This window comes from Corylus avellana, chromosome 10, assembly GCF_965113065.1.
Source record: "Corylus avellana chromosome 10, dhCorAvel1.hap1.2, whole genome shotgun sequence".
Taxonomy (NCBI): domain Eukaryota; kingdom Viridiplantae; phylum Streptophyta; class Magnoliopsida; order Fagales; family Betulaceae; genus Corylus; species Corylus avellana.
Genome location: NC_142499.1, coordinates 5,672,771 through 5,694,543, shown reverse-complemented (window position 1 = coordinate 5,694,543; position 21,773 = coordinate 5,672,771). Strand labels below are relative to the sequence as shown.

At 35.2% G+C, this 21,773-nt stretch overlaps 1 protein-coding gene and 2 pseudogenes across 2 annotated transcripts; all 3 read left to right on the top strand.

Annotated features, from left to right (window-relative positions):
* Positions 1–7,550: 7,550 nt before the first annotated feature.
* LOC132192301 (dirigent protein 22 pseudogene) lies at positions 7,551–8,257 on the top strand (annotated as a pseudogene).
* Positions 8,258–12,036: 3,779 nt separating this feature from the next.
* LOC132162163 (dirigent protein 22 pseudogene) lies at positions 12,037–12,649 on the top strand (annotated as a pseudogene).
* Positions 12,650–16,722: 4,073 nt separating this feature from the next.
* On the top strand, positions 16,723–21,483 carry LOC132162164 (uncharacterized). Of its 2 annotated transcripts, XM_059572427.2 has the most exons (7): positions 16,723–16,930; positions 17,053–17,103; positions 17,547–17,598; positions 17,673–17,731; positions 17,880–17,925; positions 20,201–20,353; positions 21,010–21,483. In XM_059572427.2, exons 1-6 carry the CDS (start codon positions 16,805–16,807, stop codon positions 20,341–20,343), a joined length of 477 nt encoding a protein of 158 aa, XP_059428410.1. In that variant the 5' UTR covers positions 16,723–16,804; the 3' UTR covers positions 20,344–20,353; positions 21,010–21,483. The 2 variants fall into 2 exon arrangements, with proteins under 2 accessions (XP_059428410.1, XP_088367251.1); XM_088511125.1 differs by lacking the exon at positions 21,010–21,483 and having other exon boundaries at positions 16,724–16,930; positions 20,201–20,548.
* Positions 21,484–21,773: the final 290 nt, after the last annotated feature.

Sequence of the window (21,773 nt, the reverse complement as noted above, 5' to 3'; positions counted from 1 at the left end):
CATCGAAACTCGGCATCCAGGACCTCCGCTGGGTCCAGGCCCGGCCCGACTCCTGTCTCCTCGCAACCATCAACAGTCCCTCCACTCTCTCCCTCTACAGTGCCTCTTCCGCACGCTGCGTCTTCCAATATGACGTCGCGCCTGAGTTCCTCTCCTGCCTCCGCCATCAACCTTTGTTTGTCTGAAACTATGATTGTATTCTTCCGTTTTCTGATCTGCCATGCTTGAATTTTTGACATACCAATTTGGGCCATTATACGTTGTTTGAGGGCTGATACGTGGGGAGAGGGTTGATATATAGGGGTGGGGGGGAGAAATTCTGCTAGTGCAGGGGGGGTTTTGAGTGGCTTTCGGATTCGTCTGAAGGAGGGGGGGGGGGGGGGGGTTGGGGAGACGCTGCCCATAAACACAAAGCGTGGGAATTAGGGGGAAAACCGGTCTGTGGAAAAATTTCAAAGAGAGGGGCAAAATTGGAAAAAATATGCCAAATTTGAGTCTGAAAACCGGTCAATGGCCCAGACACTGAACAGTGTCTGGGCCATGGCTTTTGCCAAACGAACCCTAAATTATAAATTTGTTTATCTACATTCAGGTCATTGGCGATTTTAACCCTTAAAAGTATGATATTTGGTCTATTTATTTATTTATTTATATTTTTTTGGCTTCTTTCAAATGTCCTTTCCAAGATGGATCTATATGTTCTTGAAGTCAGCTATGAAAAACCTTCTCAATCCACAAAATTATTTTTTTGACTTGAAACCAACGGTTGCTACTGTTGTCCTTATACAACACCACATTATTGTTTTAGCCGCTGGTCACATGTAACACCATTACCCCGATTATATATATATATATATATATATATATATATGAGATAAAATAGTTATAGAGTTTTTATCAAGAATATATTAATATACTGATGCGTGACTTAGTGGGCTGCAGTGAATAATAACAATAAAGAATAAATATATATGTACTTCTAGATGTTGATTCTATTAAAGGATTTAAGAAATCTTTTATAAAATGCTAAATATTCTTTAGGTTTTAAAGGAAAAATAGACAATCGCTCAACTCTAAGGCTAAATAATTGAACAAAACTCAATCATAAACAACAATTACGTTCTAGGGTCTATAAAACATGTATATAGGCTCCCAAACCCTAAACTTAATAATAATACGAAATAAAGTCATATTCAGCAAAACTGGGCAGTGCATTTGCAATCTCGTTCGAATGAGGTTGCGGACGAGCCTCTCTGTGACTACTACTAATCCCTCGTTTGCAATTTTGTCCGAACGAAATTGCAGACGAGCCTCTCTGTTGGCTCCTCAGCTGCAATCTTGTTCGAACGATATTGCACACAAACAATTATGCCCAGCTTTCCAGTCTTCTATTTATGTCCAGTTTTGACCTAGTAAACATCAGAATTAGCTAAACCTTGTGAATATCACTTTGTATATATTTGAATTAGCTTTCCAACGCCGCCAAGCTTGCTCCAATCCGAGATCTGAAACTCTAGATATGACATTTTTAGTAGAACTAACGGTGCGAGTTTCCCCCTACATCATCGCTCTTCTTTATGGAATCCTTAACTTTCTTGTCTACATCGTATACATAGTTGAACACTGCTTGTGAGTTTTTTATTTTTTATTTTATTTTTTTTATGTGTGTTCCGTATCAAGAGTTGTGAAAACGGACACAACTCAAAATCCGACGCGTCCACCCATCCTGCTAATCATAGTTCTGATACCACTTGTTGGAGAGATAAGCGGTTATAGATTTTTTTCTTAAGAGGAAATTAATATACATATTTAAACACCATTCTAGCCCAAAGAGGCTTGGGTTCACTCAAGTATATATATGAATTACTATTTTTTTTTTTAATATTTTCTCAATGTAAAACTTATCACTTACAAAATTCTTCTTGTTCATATCTCTTATCATCTCCATGACATTCTTCCATATGATTGTAGGAACAGTCTTCTTGACTCTCTACACTAAATTTGCTTATAAGCTCTTAAAAACTTCTCAGATTGATTAAACACAAATGGTCTAGAAATTTATTTAGACCATTTTTCTTTATATGTGTCATATAATATTTTACATGGTTCATTTTCTGAATTCAGGGTGTTAAGGACAAAAGGAACAAGAAATAAGTCCAACATGTCAACAATGATTTGAGCCATTTAGTAATGAGATATAAAACTGCAAAATAATAATTACATACTTACAATTAATATGCATGCGCTATAACATCACACTAAATTAACTTTATCTAAATCACTAACCCATAGAGATTAAATCAATACATATAACTCACGATAATATAGTGGGTTTCATTGAGGGCCGGGGGATGCATTGATTTAATCTCTATGATAATGTTATCTAAATCACTAACCCATAGAGATTAAATCAATACATATAAATTATGTTCATTGTTTTACTCATCAATTATAATTCAATTTGAAAAGAACTCATGAACAACTAATATTAATTATAATTGATGAGTAAAACAATGAACATAATTTATACAAAGGACAATCATTAATAAATAATACATACAATCATTGCTATTCACCACATATATTGCTAGTACTGTTATACTATTAGGTTGTAGCTCTATCTTTACCTTAAAAAACTTGAAAGCATCTAATGCTTTAGCTTTATGAGATAGTAGGTAAATATAATTGTATCATGAGTAGTCATCTATGAAGGTGATGAAATATTTATGGCCCGTAAAGCATAGGGTCGAATGGCCTATAAATACTAGTATGTATGTGATCTAACACATTTGAACTTCCTGCGGAACCTTTCTTAAACTTGTTAGGATCTGTTTGACATTGGGATTTCATAGACTAAAAATGTGATTTTAAACCAAATCATAGAAAATTGATTATTTGTTATTGCATTTTTTAAAAAATGTGATTTGAAAACACACAAAATCTATATTTTCAAATTGCAGCTAATGAGGTTTTTTTTGAAAAAAAAAAAAATGTACAATTTTAAAGACTAAACTGCGATTTTAAAGGTCAAATTGTGATTTTTTTCAAACACTTTAGCTGCGTTTTTACAAATCATGTTTTCAAATTGCACATTTTAAAATCTCTATTTTTAAGTGCATTTTTTTAAATAACAAATGAACCTTAGTCTATTTAATTATCCTTAGAACCTGTTTGAGATTTGTTAGAGAACTTAAAAAGTACTTTTAGTATTTAAAAAGTCGTGCTAAACAAAAGTTGGTATGTTTGGTAAAAAATTTTAAAAGTAATTTTATTGACTTTTTTACTCTAAAAATTGCCAAAATTAAACGTACTTTTGACAAAAACTTAAAAATGAAGCTTTAAAAAAAAAATCTTTTTCTTACTTAAAAGTTATATTTTCAAATGCAATTCCAAACAAGCTCTTAGTACAATTAATACGAGTATTCTAGTGGCGGAGCCATGTTATGCTTTGGGGGTGCCGTGATTTAAAAAAAAAAAAAAAAAAAAAATTTTGCTTTTTTCCAAACTAGTTCCACACTGACACCGCACCCTATATATATATATATATATATATATTCTCCTACTTTTACCCAAGTTACCAGCACCCTAAAAAAGAAACATATATTTCTTTTCTCCAACCCAAAGTTGCACACAGCTGCACAAGAATATGGTGTTTATAGCAAGTGTGGAGATAACATTATCCTACAAGAACATAAAAAATAAGAATATTTCAGTTGTGGCTTGCTGTTGCCTCTTCTACACAATTCACATGTTTAGGCAATATTATTATTAGCCTTGCAGTTGCTTTTCTGTCCATTAGGGTGCATAACAGTTTCGTTAATAAATCCACTATTAATTTGAATGATTGAATACTCTTGAATATCCGCATAACAATTTATTTTGTTGTTGTTTAAAGTTTATAAACTTTGATTGTCTCTCACGGGTCGTGATTTAACTTGAAAATTTAACTTGTCTAATATTTTTGAACTTTTATAGATATTTTTTTGTAATGTATATATTATGTGAATTATTAAATTTTTCGGATGCTTCATAGGACGCAAAAAATAAAAAGCTTTTTAGGATGCATATATTTTATAGGATGGCAAAAAAAATTTAGCGGCACCTCCAATAAGAATTGTCTGGCTCCGCCACTAGAGTATTCAAGAGTTGGTTAACATTCTATTATTTACCATTCTCCTGATTCTTCTTATGGAGATGTGTCCTAATCACCTATGCAATAACATAGATGAGTTGTCCTTGGAAATGCCGCACTTTAGTCCATAATCTTTCTTATCATGCAGGAATAGTTTAAATTACCATTTATCATGCCATGTAAACAATTATAAGATTTTCCATATGGTTTGGTATTTAACCAATAATATTGGCCTCAATTTAAATTCAATTTCACTGTAAAATGGCCAAAATGTGCATGCATAAAAACTATTGCAAATAGGTCCTTGGTTTATAAAATATAAAAATGGCAAATTGTTACAATAAGACAAAAAACTGCAAACGGATACATAAAAACAGAAATTTTATACATGCATACAGATGAGTAGGTTGGGTATGGGTTAAATTGGTATCGATAGACTTATGTTCGCCTGTTGAACCGACCAAATCAATTAAATCAATTAATTAACTGACTTTATATTGATATATATTAATTTTCACAATTTCGATTGATTTGGTAAAGTCGGTTAATTGTTGGTCAGTTAAGTTGGTTAACTTTAATGGGCCAAGCCTATTTTTATAGGCCAAATCCTAGATGGGTTATTTTTGGGCTCAAATGGATTTTTTAGGGCTAATCAAGTGTTTATTGTGCATGTTTATAAGCACTCTTAACATATTCATTATCTTAGATTATTACAAAATGTCACTAATATAAATAAAATTAAATAAGAACCAATTAATACTTCTAGGACGCTGCCCTACCATATTCTGGTTGTTACGTTTTCGGTTCAGTTCGGTAACTGACGCTGGTATAAATTTTTATTTTGATTACCGACAGCTGAAAGTTGGTAGAGTCGGTATGCGGTTGATGGCGGTTCGATGACAGTCGGTAGGCGGTAATCGGATATTTTGTCCACCTCTACATTCGGGCATTTTAAAATTTGAAATTACAAATAGACCTCTATAAAATTAAGAATTACTTAAAACCTCCACACTAAAAAAAAAAAAAAAAAAACTAATAAAATAATAAAATAAAATAAAATAAACAATGTGCATGGAAATTTAATAGGGGTGTAAACGAGCCAAGCTTGAACGAGCTTTCCTTGTTCAGGCTTGGCTCATTTAAATTTTACTCGAGCTCGAGCTCGAGCCGAGCTCAAGGGCGAGCCAAAAAAATCGAGCTCCAGCTCATAATAAGTTGAGCCGAGTCAGCTCATGAGCTTGCTCTTATATTTAATTTAATTTTTTTTAAAAAAAAAATTAAAACTTCAAGTACTCTTAAACGGCTTAAGAACCAGTTTGCATATGAACATTTGTTTAACCTAACTTGTCAAGTATGGAGCCTGAGTCAATGCAGCAAGACACTTAGTTTCAAAGATAGAGGATATGCATCATTTTATAGATAAGCAAACTTGGGGATTGGTGTTTTCTTAGCAATGTGGGATAAATTAATAGGTTGTATTTAGATTGCATTTGGACAACGCCCCCTACAAAAAAAAAAAAAAAAATTTCAATGTCTCTTTCTCTCAATCTCCTTCACCAGTCGTAGCGCATCTTCCACCTGAACTCTCATTTCCCATTCTCTCACTCTCGCTCACCAGACATGTAGTGATAGTGTTTGGATCTGTTTGATTCTTTAGTAGTTTTTGCCTTTCGCAATCTCCCTCAATAGTTTCTGCTTGATTCTTCTTCTTTCGTTTGAGTCTGCTTTAATTAAATCAGGGTCTTTTTAATGATTACTCTCTCTCTTTGATCACGAAGAGTCTAGAATTTTTCATTTTCTAACGCTTACATATAAATGTAATTTTAAGATTTTAATAATTATGAAGTTTACAATTAATTATGTTTTACTTTTATATATATATACGAGCTTATACGAGTTTGCTCACGAGCCTAACCGAGTCAAGTCAAAGTTGCTTAATTTAATAATCAAGTCGAGCACAAGCCGAGCTTATACTTGCTCACTTAACACCCTTAATGGAAAACATGCATTGGAAAGAAGTAGTGCCAATTGAAAAACTTGTGCATTACAGAAGGGCTGTTAAGTGAGCGAAGCGTCTCGCGAGCAAGCTCGGGCTCGGCTCGCATAAGCTCGGCTTGTGCTCGACTCGAATATTAAATGAAGCACTTCATGAACACAAATCCTGGCTCGAATATTAAACGAAGCAAGCTCGGCTCGACTCGGCTAAGCTCGTGAACAGCTCGTATAAGCTCGAGTGTGTGTATATATATATATATATATATATATATATAAACTAAGTAATAGATAATTAATTATAAATCTCATAATTATTAAAACCTTAAAATTGCATTTATATTTAAGCGTTAGAGAATGAAAAATTCTAGACCCTTCATGATGAAAGAGAGAGAGAGAGAGAGCAATCATTAAAAAAACCTCGATTCAATTAGAGCAGATCCAAATGAAAGGAAGAAGAATCAAGCAAAAACTATTGAGGGAGATTGTGAAAGGCATAAACTATTGATGAATCAAATAGACCCAAACACTATCACTACATGTCTGGTGAGTGAGAGTGAGAGAGTGGGAAATGAGAGTTCAGGTGGAAGATCCGTTATGAGTGGTGAGGGAGATTGAGAGAGAGACGTTAAAAAAATATTTTTTTGTAAAGGGCGTTGTCCCAATGCAGTCTGAATGCAACCTGTTAACTTGTCCCACATTGTTAAGAAAACATCAATCTCCGAGTTTGCTTATCTATAAAAGGATGCATATCCTCTCTCTTTGAAACCAAATGCCTTGCTGTATTAACTCAGGCTCCATACTCGACTAGCTAAGCTAAGCAAATACTTATATGCAAACTAACTTCTTAAGCCATTTAAGAGTACTTGAAGTTAAAAAAAAAATTTAAAACAAAAACATTAAATATAAAAGCTAGCTCGCGAGCTGGCTCGACTCGACTTATTATTAGCTCGAGCTCGATTTTTTTGGCTCGCCCTTGAGCTCGACTCGAGCTCGAGCTCGAGTAAAATTTAAACGAGCCAAGCTTAAACAAAGGAAGCTCGCTCAAGCTCGGCTCGTTTACACCCCTTTACAGTCAGCAACCTCTTAATTTCCACTGTTATTGTCAAAGGCTTTGACATGTTATTAGTGGAATCCGATTTGTGTCACGTTTGAAAACATTAATTTGAACTTACTTTGGGCTGGAGGGAAAGAGTGGGCAACCAACTCTAGGTCATAATGTATTTCCCAAGTGACCACATATACGTGTGATAAATGGTGCCAAATCCCTTTCCGGTGCTGTAACGTAAAAATAAATATATTAATTACCTTTTAATTATTCTTGCTTGTTTTACATACCAAATCCATCAGCATGACTTGTATGTCACCTACTTCCTTTTTTCTTTTTGTAAAAATGGCCTCCCTGGGCCCCCAATGAAACCCACTATATACAGGAGAAAAACGACCTGAGCCAATTAGAAAACCTTTCATATCACTTGAGCCTTAGAGCTCTAGCTACCACCAATATGGCAAGAACCCTCCAAAAACTCAATCTCATCTTCCTCATTCTGTTCATCATGACTATCTTCTCCTTCTCGGCCTCCTCCACCACCGCCGGCAGCTTCTCAAGAACCTTATCTCCGGCGAAACTTGGGCTCAAGCGAGAGAAACTGAGCCACCTCCACTTCTACTTCCACGACATCCGTACCGGGCGAAACACAACAGCCGTGAGAGTTGCCAAGGCCCCCACGACAAACACTTCTGCGACAACTTTTGGTGACGTGGTGATGATAGATGACCTATTGACCGAGCGGCCTGAGCCGAGCTCCAAATTCGTGGGAAGAGTGCAAGGAGTATATGCTTCTGCTTCGCAAACTGAGGTGGGTTTGTTAATGGTGCTCAACTTTGCTTTCATGGAGGGTAAGTATAATGGTAGCACCCTCACTGTATTGGGGCGTAACCCTATCTCGTCGACGGTGAGGGAGTTGCCGATTGTTGGTGGGAGCGGGCTTTTCCGGTTCGCACGTGGGTATGCTCATGCCAAAACTCACACGTTTAACATGAGAACTATGAATGCTGTTGTGGAGTATAATCTCTATGTCTTACATTATTAATTGATGCATGTTGCTTCGCGTTTTATGGCGAGAAATGTTAGGTTCTTTTATTTAATTTAATTTAATTTTTTCAAAAATTTGGTTTTCAAAAGATATATATTACCATCCCATCCCTTTATATCTCTATTTACTAAAATAATAAATTAAATGAGATGGTGATAAATCATTCCAAAACCAATTTTTTGGATTTTTTTTTTTTTTTGAAAAACTTATCATTTTTCTTTTATGGCTAATAATTCCTTTCACACTCTAGTGGCATTTAATATGGAATGAAATAAGAGACACGTTGCTACACATACTTTTAAGTAGAAAATAATGTAAAGAAGTATAAGTGTAGCATTATTCTTAGGTGTGAAGAGTTATCTCTCACAGTAGGTTTAAATAAATTTTGTTAGAAAATTTGGCTACTCTTGTCTTAGATCTAGTCTGCTCAGAATAGATCTGCTCTTTAATTAAGTTTGCAGAGGATTGAAGTCATAGATAGTACCTGAATGTAAGAATTTTTGTTTGCATTTATGACTTTGTAACATCATGGCATGTGGCTACAATTTTTGCAGCGCTTTATACTTTGTGCTGTAAAAACTTTATGCTCATGATCTTTAATCAATGAAATCCTCAAATTTTCGTTAAAAAAAAGTGTAGGATTATTCTTTATGAAATCTCTGAAACTGTTTTTTTCTTTCTTTTTTCACGAACAATCCCTGAACTTACGTTAGTTATGAGATTAATTTTTGCATCCATTAATAGTCATGAATACAAACAGACAATTGTCATGACTTAATTTCATTTGTTTTATGGTAAATGTTTGGATTATAACTTTTATTATAAAGTCATTTGTACACTAATGTGGTAATTTACAAGTTGTGAAATAATTAAAAGAAATTGATAAATTAAGTTCATGGCTTAAGTATTTATCAATTATAAACTGCCGGCCATGTCAAATTCTATATAAATTTATAGCAAAAGTTATAATAGTTTTAACGTCATTATCACTCTTATTTTATTTTATTTGTATTTATTAATATAATTTCCGCCTTGCAAACCGACAGTGTTTATTAATTGGAGCTTTACATCTGGTTAGTAAAATAATTGATCTTGTAAAAGAGACGAACAATCAAGATTCATTAACTGGAAACAACGCGTCAGAGATGGCGAAAACTAATACGTTTGACGTTACATAGTAGCAGCTTTCTTTTAGCTCTCATTTAAGGCTGTTTCGACGACTCAAATTCAGTTCATAAAAGTAAAAATTCACTTGTCAATGCAGAAATTTGCTTGATTATTAAACGAGAGATACCAGTATAAATTCAGCTCAACTCAGTTAACGTTACTAATCGCTTGTCTCGTATAATTAAAGTTCTGTTCGACTCGGTTAATATTTGTGAATATAACTCGTATAAATTAAACTCATTTCAACTCAACTATAATTAACTCGTTGATATATCTCTTTATATATAAACAAATATATATTAATATAAAATAAAAATAAACCCCCCATACAATGAACGCAACAATAATGTAAATTTTCATAACAAAAATTCCTCATAGTGGATCTTGATTTTCCCAGCATTTGAATCAGCAATTATGTAGAAAGCGTCCCGAGAAAGATTAATGGTTATATATATATATATATATATATATATATATATATGAAGCTTCCCTAGCTGCTCCTACACGTACGTACCAGCACATCACACGACACCTTCTAGATATTTTCTTGGACTGAAATCTTCTTTAGTGTGAATTCATGGCGGTGGGCATATTAGATATTTATTCTCTAGATAATAATTGAAGATTTCAAGTATTTTGATATTGATGTGTCCATATAATTGAATTTCTAAGCACAAAAAGCCGGAAGATGGGGTAAAGAACGATGAATGGTACTGGTGGTGTATGACAATTTTGACACTTACATGTCATATGGTATCATCAAAGCATCTTATATGTCGTTGTAAGTGATGCAGCTTTGGCTAAGTTCTGATGTCATGCATGTGCAGGTGACACAAAACAAAATCCAAGCGTCATTTGACAAAATAAATTGCCTTTTATTTTTCATCTTTGTGGGCTTCCTAATTTGTCTGTATGACATTAAGTAATTGCAAGATAATTTGGATTTCCAGCATGGAATTTTATTACTTCTTCTGTATGATGCTCAGGATATGTTATTTTATATGAAGTTTATATCAGTGGCAAAGCCAAAAATTAATGGGACAATTTTACTTTAGACTCCTAAATTACCAAGCGATTTGAGAAGCTTTCAAAACTTCAAAATCTCTCAATTTGGACCCATGAATTTTTAATTACAATCAATTTGAACCTCCCGTCAGATTTTATATGTTAAAAGTGAGATAATGACATTTATACCCCTGATTTTTTTATAAAATTTCAAATTAAAAAATAAAAAATAAATAAAGCTAATATATATATATATATATATATTGGTCTTTTTAAGAGTAAACCAGAGAAGTTAACGGCTAAATCTAATTGATGGGTTTCAATTGACTGCAATTGAAAATTCAATGGTCCAAATTGAGAAGTTTTGAAGTTTTGAAACTTTTCAAATCGCATGATAATTCAAGGGTTTAAAATGAAGTTACTCAAAATTAATTAAAAGTTATATATATATATATATATATATATATATATGGACCGAGGGCGAGGGGGCTATATGGATCATGGTCCCCTCCTTATCCTTCTATCAAAAAAAGAATTGTTAAAAAAAATTAACTCTTAAATTTGTTAAAAAAATATTTTAAGTCTTTTCTCCTTTGAAATTTTTTTAATGCACTTCGACTTCTCTTTAAAGTTTAATTTGATTAGAAATTTAAAATACAATTTGCTTACAAAATAAACAACTTAAGGGAACCCAACCGACTTTATAGCTAAACACGGGCAGGATTTATGGGTGATGATTTTAAGAGTTATTTATAGGTATAGTAAAATTGCGTAAAGTAACGAGAATAAGTGTAATAGTTTTTCGAAGGGATGTTTAGGATGTTGTGTTCCTCCACTGCTGTTTGTGGGGTTTTAGTTTTAGTTCTTTTGTTTTTGTTTTTGTTTTTTGTTCGGGCCTCAAGTTGATGATGGAGTAGATCGGTGTAGGGGTTTAACTCTCACCGCCGGATTTTTTGTTTCTAGCTGTTTTTATTTTTATTTTTGTATTTGGGTTACTCATGCCCTAGATCTAATCTGTACAAATTAAGCAGATTTGTTCCTTACATAGTTATATGTAATTGTACATGGATTAGCAGAAGCTTTTTTTTTCTTTTTTTTTTGGCATGTCCACACAAGAGAGGAGAGAAAGATTTGAACTAGTGACATCCGTTTTATGAAACGTGGTCCCAACCGATTGAGTTACCTTTTGAGACTTTACTTTACAATTATACACATGAACCCATGTCCAAAATTTGAAAGTAGCTGAAGCTTGAAGTTATTTTTATGACTTTATAACCTTTATATTTTTTTGCTATGATTTTTTAAAACTGAATGTTCAGTAATGTAAGAGTTTTATGCTTGTAAAATTAAAAAAAAAAAAAAAAAAAAAAAAAAAAAGTGCAACAGTTTTGAATTTACCGCTGAGATATTTCGCCACCCAACTTGTAAAAACCCGCATATGAATGTTGACTTTGACCGCCCGAACTAAGGTCCAGTATCACCTTGGATTCACTGGCTGCGTGGCCATAGTCTTTCTATCCATAACATGCAGAGGCTGCCAAAAGACATTAATTTTTATTGATTAGTCTTAGTTGCTGTTAACGTTAAGAAATCCATTATATAAATTAAGCCAATTAGAAACCTTTTCACTTGAGCCTTACCACCATGGCCAAAAACCTCCCAAAAGTCACTCCCACCTTCCTCATTCTGTTCACTATCCTCTCCTTCTCAACCTTTTCCGCCACCGGAAAGAACCACAGCTTCTCGAGAACTTTATCTCCGGCGAAACTTGGGCTCAAAAGAGAAAAACTGAGCCACCTTCACTTCTACTTCCACGACGCCGTTGGCGGGCGAAACCCAACGGCCGTGAGAGTTGCCGAGGCCCCCATGACAAACACGTCCTCGACGAGTTTTGGTGGCGTGTTGGTGATGGATGACCCCTTGACCGAGCAGCCGGAGTTGAGCTCCAAACTCGTCGGAAGAGCGCAAGGAATATATGCATCTGCTTCGCAAAGTGAGGTGGGGTTGTTAATGGCATTGAACTTTGCTTTCATGGAGGGTAAGTATAATGGTAGCACTCTCAGTGTATTGGGGCGTAACACTATCTTGTCGGCGGAGAGGGAGTTGCCAATCGTCGGAGGGAGCGGCCTTTTCCGGTTCGCACGTGGGTATGCTCATGCAAGGACTTACACATTTGACGAGAAAGCTCAGAATGCTATCGTGGAGTACAATGTCTATGTCTTCCATTATTGATAGGGGTGTCAAAAATTACTGGAAAACCGGAACTAGAACTGAGAAACTGGGAAACCGGGGTCCCGGTTTCGGTTTCGGTTTGAAAAATTCAAAAACCGGGTACCCCGGTTCCGGTACCGGTTTTTGGTACCCGGTTTTTACCGGGAATACCGGAACCGGGTTTCCATTTTATTTAATAATATTTATATATTAATATATATATTATATATATTAATATTTTTTACACTTAGGTTTAGGTTTAGGGTATTTTAAAAAATTAAATTTTTATTTCTAAGGACCAAATAGGCAAAAACATTGATTTTTTAGGATTTTTGGGCTTTTTTAGGTTTATTTTTTAATTATTTGGAACAATCACAACAAAGCCCATTTAATTTAAACAAAGAAACTAATAGATTTTAAAAAAAATGGGCCAACTTATGAAAAAAAAAAAAAATTGGCTTATTTTAGGCCCAATACCTAAAATAAGCTCAAAAACCAATTTTTTAAAAAAACCGGTTACCGGACCGGGTAAAACCGGAATCGGCCGGTAACCGGGACCTCGGTTAACTGGGGTACCCCGGTTCCGGTTCCGGTTTTAGTCAAAAACCGGGAAACCGGACCGGGTTGACACCCCTAATTATTGATGCGTCTTGCTTTGCTATTTATGGAATAGGGTCTTCTCCGGTTTAGAGAATATTTAGTTAATGGTCAGAGATAAAGAGTTTCTGAAGACATAAATAAAACATCTGTTTAATTAATAAAAATAATTAAAAAATATTATATATATTTTAACAATAATTATAAAAAATTATGAGGTGGCTAGCCACCCATTGGAGGTGGCCGGACCACCCCAATTGGGGCTGGGGGTGGCTTCGGCCACCCTAAGCCACCCATGCATGGCCCTTGGGGGTGGTCCGCCGGCCACCCCACAAGGGCCAAATCTAAAAAAAAATCGTTTGACCCTTCGGGGTGGTCCACCTTGGGGGTGGCCGGACTACCCCCAAGGGCCATGGAGGTGGCTTCGGCCACTCCAGATCGGCTAGTTTAGGTGGCCGAAGCCACCCCATGGCCCAACGGGGGTGGTCCGCCCACCCCCAAGGGCCAAACAATTTTTTTTTTTTTTTTTTTTTTGGTTTGGCCCATGGAGGTGACTGACCACCCCAGACCACCAATCTGGCGTGGTTTTAGCCACCCCTTAGTTTTTTATAATTTTATTTTTTAATTATTTTTAATATATATATATATATTATTTTTATTAATTGGATAGATGTCCTACGTATGTCCTCAGAATCTCTCTAGAGAAATTCTGACTATTAAATGGATATTCTCCAGTCCAATATGAACGGGAGAGGATTATATTCCACTTTTTATGGCTAACTAATAATTCTTTTAAAGCTTACGTGGCATTTAATGTTGAATGAAATTAGAGAAATTCTACACATATTTACTCTATATATGACAATAGAAATTATCGTTAGATAAAATAATAGGGTTAATTATTTTTTTAGCATCTACATTTTTTTATTTTTATTTTTCCCCACTTTGGTTTCAAATTCTATCATAAATAGTATATAACTTGTGGGAAAAGATCATTTTAATACTTTCATTACATTCCGTTAGCCATCTTAGTACTTTCATTACATTCCGTTAGATTTGTCGTCACATACAAATTTGGCTAACGGAATGCAACATGTCGTCACATACAAATGCCACGCGTCTTAAAAAAAATAAAATAAAATAAATCCTAAAAAAAAAAAAAATGAAAATTATGGGGTGGCCGAAATCACCTTCAAAGGCCTTGGGTGGCTCGGCTACCTCCCAGAAGTCATGTGACGGAAGTATTAAATTGGTCTTTTTCTATAAGTCAAAACTGTCAAGTATGATATGTGACAAAATTTAAAATCTATGTGAAAAAAAATAAAGTAAAAACCTAAATAATAAAGGAAATATATGTAGAATTTAATGATCATTTTTATTGTCATATCTGAAAGTGAAAAGTGAACGCTTGTAAGTATCTATAACATTTCTCGTAAAGGAACTATGCAAAATTTTTAATTATTTTATTAATTTTTAATTGTCAAGTTTTATAAATAAATTATAATAAAATAATAAAAGTTGTGGGTCAATTTGTAAAAATAATATAATAAAAGTGTGTTTGAATAATAATTATTAGGGGAAACTTCACTAAGGCCCCCTAAACTTCCGGCCGATTTTGCAGACCCCCTGAACTTCAAAAATTCTCATTTTGGACCCTTAAACTTCCATTTTCTCTCACTTTGGACCCCTCCATCAGTTTTCAATGTTAGATTTAACGGTTTGACTTTTTTTTTATACCCATTATACCCCTCGTTAAAACTACACCGTATTGGATCCCTAAAAATTACAACTCACCCAGCCCAAAACGACGTCGTTTTGGGCATTAATTTTTTTTTTTTTTAAAAGCAAATTATTATTATTTTTTTTAAAAAAAGAAGTAATATCAGCCACCCCCTGGCCGATCTGGGGGTGGTCCGGCCACCCCCTTGGCAAAAAAAAAAAAAAAGGGGGGGGGGTGGGGAATCGGTGCATTTGGGGTGGCCGGACCACCCCCAAGGGGTTGGGGGTGGTTTCGCCCACCCCACACCGGCCGTATGGGGTGGGTGGACCACCCCCAAGGGGCTGGGGGTGGTCCGGCCACCCCAAATGCACCGATCCCACCCCCCCCCCTTTTTTTTGGGAAAACTTCAGAAAGCCCCCCTGAACTTCCAGCCAATTTGAAAAACCCCCCCTGAATTTTCAAAACTCTCATTTAGGCCCCCTGAACTTTGGTTTTCTCTCACTTTGGACCCTTTTAACATTAAACTACGTCGTTTTTGGGCTAGGTAGGTGTTTAATTTTAGGATACAAAACGACGTAGTTTAATGTTAAAAGGGTCCAAAGTGAGAGAAAACCAAAGTTCAGGGAGCCTAAATGAGAGTTTTGAAAATTCAGGGGGGGTTTTTCAAATTGGCTGGAAGTTCAGGGGGGCTTTCTGAAATTTCCCCCCTTTTTTTTTTTTTTTGCCAAGGGGGTGGCTGGAGCCACCCCCTTGGCCAAAAATGGGGTGGTCCTGCGACCCCGTTTTGGCCAAGCCCGATCCTTCTCCCCCTTTTTTCCCTTTGCTTTTTTTTTTTTAAAATAAAAAAATAAAAATTTAATGCCCAAAACAGTGTCGTTTTGGGCTGGGGTGGGTGCTGTAGTTTTGGGCATTTTCGGAATTTCAAGTGGGCTGGGTATGGGTATAATGGACATTTAACATTGAAAACTAACAGATGGGTCTAAAGTGAGAGAAAATGGAAGTTGAAGGGTCCAAAATGAGAGTTTTTTAAGTTCAGGGGGTCTGCAAAATCGGCCGGAAGTTCAGGGGGCCTTAGTAAAGTTTCCCCTAATTATTAAGTTGTTAAAAGTAATCATTGCCAATGAGGATTCTTTTTGGTTATTGACTTTTAAAAGTGGGATTTTAATACATAGTTAGATTTAAAATTGTAGTTCAACTTTTAAAATTATGCGTTATAAATTATTAAAATGCAATCTGAATGATTTATTTTTGGGAAAATTAAAGTTTACCCTCCTAAAGTTGACAGCGTTTTTCAATTCGAACTCCAAAGTTTTAATTTTTGCAATTCACCCCTACAAAGTTCTAATTTTTTTTCAATTCGAACAATATTATCCCAAAATTCTTATATTGCCCCTAATTTTATTTATTTTTTAATGAAAATAAATAAATAAATTTGAGGGTGCAAAAAATGGCCAAATGGCCAAAGGATTGGCTATGGCCACCCCGAATTTTTTTTAAAATTTTTTTTTTTATATATATATATATATATATATATATATATTATGAGCAATATGAGAAGTTTTGGATATAATTTGTTAAATTGCAAAAATTTGAAACTTTGGGGGGTAAATTGTTAAAATTGAAACTTTGGTATTCGAATTAAAAAACACTGTCAAGTTTAAGAGAGTAAACTATAATTTTTATTTTATTTTTTGCAACGGAATGCCTACCAATATAATAAAATTTTAATTATTTAACTAAAAAAAATTATAAATGTTTACAAATATGCCGTTCGATGTCAGGCCACGTGTACATTGACCTCTACTCTGTGTCTTGGCTAGGCTTCTCTTCTGACCCTTGAGAGTAGATGCGTGCGCGTTACTGGGAGGAGTTGTGAAAAACATTATGGGGACGAGAGAGGTGTACGAAGAGAAGCTAAGGAGCGGCAATCTCTACCACGACCCTACCATCAACCCCGGCCTCGGCTCGCCTCGCTGCCCTCGCTGTCTCTCCCTCTTAATCCCTAATTCCGTACGCCGCCTTCACACGCTCTAGCTTTTGTCTCCTTTGTTTTCTGAGTACAATGCCTATGACCTGTTTGATGATTTTACTCTTCCGTATATTTCTTGTTTGTTTTTCTTTTGATGATTCAGTTAAAGGGTGAATGGACCATCACTTCCGTCCTACACAACGCCACTGGTGTGGTCAGTTTCTTCTCTTATCCGCTCGGTTGATTTTTTTTTCAACAGTTGTTTTGGATATGTTTGATTGGGAAGTGCCTTTTCGATGAGTTCTTGTGGGATGGGCGTCATGTTTTCGAGTAAAAAATTCTGAATTACTAAATAAGAATTGCGTTTTTTAAAGTTATGAGATTTTTGTTTGTGCTAGTGGTCGTTGGCTTCTAATTGCCAATGCCACTTTCTGGAGTAATACTGCGGTTAAGTTAATGTTCTTGCATGCTAAATGATGTGAGCACCGATAAACCTAGCAGGAAACGGTCTGTTCCTGCTAGCTTTGTAGTGTATGGACTAAAATCATGGTTGGAGTCCAGTGATTAATGTGATGGGTATATATGATAGTGCAAACGTGTATTAGTTGTATGGGTAATTTTACTTCTTAACTCTTTGGGTTGTTTTCTGTTAAATAGGCTGGGGCAGGTATTGGTGCGATGCTTAGTGCAGTTCATGGTTTCAATACAGGTATGTTCGTGTTCCTTTGTATTTATAAACTTTTGACTTATGCATACAAATTGCTTAGTATTCTTTGATTTCAGGTATCCCGCACCTTCAAAATCGTGTGAAGGGACCAAAGTGGCTTCCTTTTGTAGTTGGGGTAGATCTCATATACTTCTTGTTCGTTTTTCTAATATAAAAGAAGACTTTCTAGTTATTCTTTCCATTTTGTGTGGAAGATCTGTCTGTTAACTTGCATGTAAATATGCTTTAGCTCACTTTGCGTCATTGTCTTTCTTTGTTCACAGCTTCCTCCACTGCTAATCGTTTCTGGTGCCAGTGCTGCATTTGGAGGTAAGGATGTTCCCTTCTTCCACTAAATTAAAATGGGCGATTTAATTACAATTTCAATTCTATTCTTAAAAGGGCTCTAAAAATTCCTTGAGTTCGATGCATAATACAATGTCTTTCACTTGCAGTATTGCAAATATAGTTTCTTGGAACATATGCCATCTAGGAATATTGTCGTAGTCTCTTATGAGCTGATTTCCTATGAGTACTACTCATTCATATGGGTAAGCTGCAATCCAAATCTTGAAAAGTGATGGATTTAGTGATACTTTTACTTAAAAGAGGCGAGCCCAAGCTGGAAGGAGCTTGTTAGCTGTATTCAGAAGGGGAGGATTGCGGATATTTGGGGGGTTTGTTTCATTACCCCTTGGCTAGCCTTTGGGTAGTATATGCTTTTAGAATGTGGGTTCAAAGGGTCTTGACTTGTTCTCTCTTTCTACTTAGGTTTTTCTCATGTATACTCTTTGTGTACTTGAGTTGCACCTTTTGCGCTTTTAATGATGTTTCGTTTATTTATATATATACAAAAGTGAGTTCAAAAGGAAGTATGTTTAAACATATCTCCGAGTGGAGGGAGGCTCTGGCTGGTGAATGAGGCTTATGTACAGGGAGTGAGAAGGTGCAGCTCTTAGCAGGCATGAGACCTCATGTTAAGGAAAATTATAGTTATCACTGCAAGGCAGATGAAAAAATATATGAATAAGATAAAATATATTTGAAGATAAAGGATACAAGGTGTTATGTTCGACTTTCCCACTATCCCTGGGGGCCACCCACATAGAAAAGACAAAAAGCAGAATTCTCAGGGCTGTGATTCCAATTGTTGGTGGACCAGCTCTTGATTCCTAAAAGTTCCAGGTCTATAATTGGACTAGGACTGTGATTGCTATAGATTATTCCAAGCTAACGGCAAGATGGTAGTATAGGTGATGAAAATAGTTATTAATTGGTTGGGAAATTGATAACCATGAGCCCCCACTACTGACATATTGATCAGGAAAATTGTGTCTGTGGTAGTTTATTTGATAATTAAATAGTTTAAATGAGGCTCTTCTAACTTTTATTCTTTATTTAATTATCAACCAACTGGAAATTTCAAATCGTTGTAATGCGGTAATGCTCATGTTACCTGTATCTCTAATTTGTGTGATTGTTTTGCACATTTTGAGTTCTCTTAATAGGTCTGAGTCTGATCGAAGGGTGAGAATTAGTTGTCATTAGGTTTTGTGATGAATCTAATCTGCAGAATGATTGTTATCATTTCTCACTCAGATTATTTCCTACTGATTTGAGCTTACAACTCGAAGCTTCACTAAGAAATTGATAGCACTAAATGCTCCTTTCTTTCCTTCTCTTATGTTCCTCTTATTGCGTCCTTAAAACTTAGTCTGATACAGTTTTGCTTATTGTAACCGCTATAAACCAACAGTCAGCTTTCTGAACCTTAGTCCTACTCCCAAAACATATCTGCCAATCCCTAATTTACCCATCACAGGGTTTTAGGGTTCTTACAGTTGTTTGATGTCAGTTATTTACAATCTGAGAATTATGTTTAGCCACTGAGAAACTAGAAGAGAAATTAAAAATAAGAAGAAAGAGTAAAGAGTAAAATTCCAGCCACACCTCCATCCAGGCTCCAGAGCTGCTAGTTTTCATGCCTCATGGCAATAAATCCTAGTCATTAAATCAAATAAATGCTAGCAATAAATAAAACCCTTATTAAAAGATCCAAAAAGACCAACAACATACCAAGGCAAGCTCCCTCACACAGTGGCATGAATAGGAGCCACTACTATAATATGACATCTCTGCTAATTTAACAAATAAAGAAACATTTAAAAAATTATTAGACAATCTAGGCTACTTAATGGCCGAAATAAATGTGGAACACTATGGACACGTTTTTAGACCAGTATGTCTTCCTTGGCGTGGGTGGACCCCAAAAGCTCTATATTAGGCTTCCATGGTTGTCAACATCTCCTACAGTGCCTATCAAAAGAAATCACGATTTAAGGCTTTGTTGAGTTCTAGAATTCAGTGATCAATACTGTTTGGAAGCTGCTGAAGTTCGACTTTTGTGACTTGTGTTCAGGTTTTAAAACTTCCATTGGTCAATGTCACTTGTATCATTTTTTTTTTTTCGCTTATATATAAGAATTGTTGGTTGGTCTAATGAGGCATTGAGTATCTTGGCACAAGGGATTCTAAGCTTTGTGTTTCAATGAAGTTTTTCAGTTTTGGAGATATATAATTCGAACTGGCTGTTAATCTATTGTAGGTTATGCGCTTCCAAAGTTTACTCAACTCACAGTGACATCCTATTATGCTGCCTCAAGTGCCTCTCATTATGGGATATCACTTCTCACCCGTCATATTGAAGAGACCCATGCTACCCAGACTCGGCAAGAAAGGCTTCGATGATTTCATCCAGGTGCACATATTAAGAAGTCTGCTTTATCCAATTTTGTAATCAATGATACAGTTGTGGTTATACATGCATAAACTCGTAGATGGTGAGCATTGTTCTTCTCTTATTTGTCTCTCTATTTGTACATTTTATTATAAAATATTGCTTTGCTCTGGTGGAAATCCATGTTAGAATAAAAATGATGATAATCTTATCAAAGATGATTTTATAAACTTTTTAACTTACAATTGGTTGAATAGTTGGATACGTTGTCTTGAGGTGGGTGATGTAGGTTGAAGATAACCACTTCTGATTACATTACATTACATGATGAACTGTTCAATCCGTGCTATATGCATGAATTATGGGAAAAACTGATTCTAGTATGTCTCTTGATGTCTTATAAAATAATGATACATTAGAAGTATAACATTAAAACCTAGGACAACATGGTTTGTGCAAGGAAAATGTCTTAAGATACAAGCAAAAGAGTGACTAGAGATAGCTTTTTGTTCTTAGAAAATCTACAGGGTGGGCTAACCAAGTATATCCTAAAATCTAAAATATGGCTACTGTAAGAGGAAGCCAACTCAATGTCCCATGAATTGCATTATGCATATTTGTGGAGGTTTCTTAAGAATATTATATCAATTATGTGTTCTTCTTATTGTATTTGTTAGGGTAAAAGGAACTACAGTGAGATTCAGCTATGGCTATCCAGATTTGAATGATTTGATTTATAAGGAATTGCTTCGATTCTTCACCTTTTTTTTTTTTTGGTGTTAATATAAAATATTATACTAAACATCAGCTAAATTTATGTAAATGCGCCAACATTTGGTGTTATTGGTTTCCTCTTCCAAATATATATAAATATTGGACGAATGACTAATTTAGAGCTTGATAATCCCACACCCTTCTTTGTCGATCATATACAAAGAAAATCCTGAAGAACGTACGGGACCAAAACCCTCTTCTCCTTCTAATCTAGAAGTCAAAGTAAATCCTGATTTTGAGAAACCCGATGATCGTCTACTAATTCCGCCCCCTTCATCAAAGAGAAATGATATATGTACTTCTAAATACATTTTCTGGCGTGTCAGTAAAAATTATTATTGGATTTAGAATAAATTACTGTTGGATTTTGGATTCAATGGTGATTTTCATTGTATTTTAAGGAGTACGCACTTGGAAGTCAGGAAGTGCATGTAGCATTTTTCTGCAAGATATATTACGTCTTTTTTTTAAATTTATTAAAGTTGAAAAGCTGAGACGGGGAAAAGCCACCTAAAACCAAAGATTAGCAGCAACTTTCACAATTAATTCACAAATCTCCTTTAGTTCTTTGTTTTCTCACTTGAAAGAAGAAGAAAATTACAGAATATTCACCGCTTTTTGATTGGTGCGAATTGTTTTGAGAAAAGAAAATGTGGAGACAATGGCG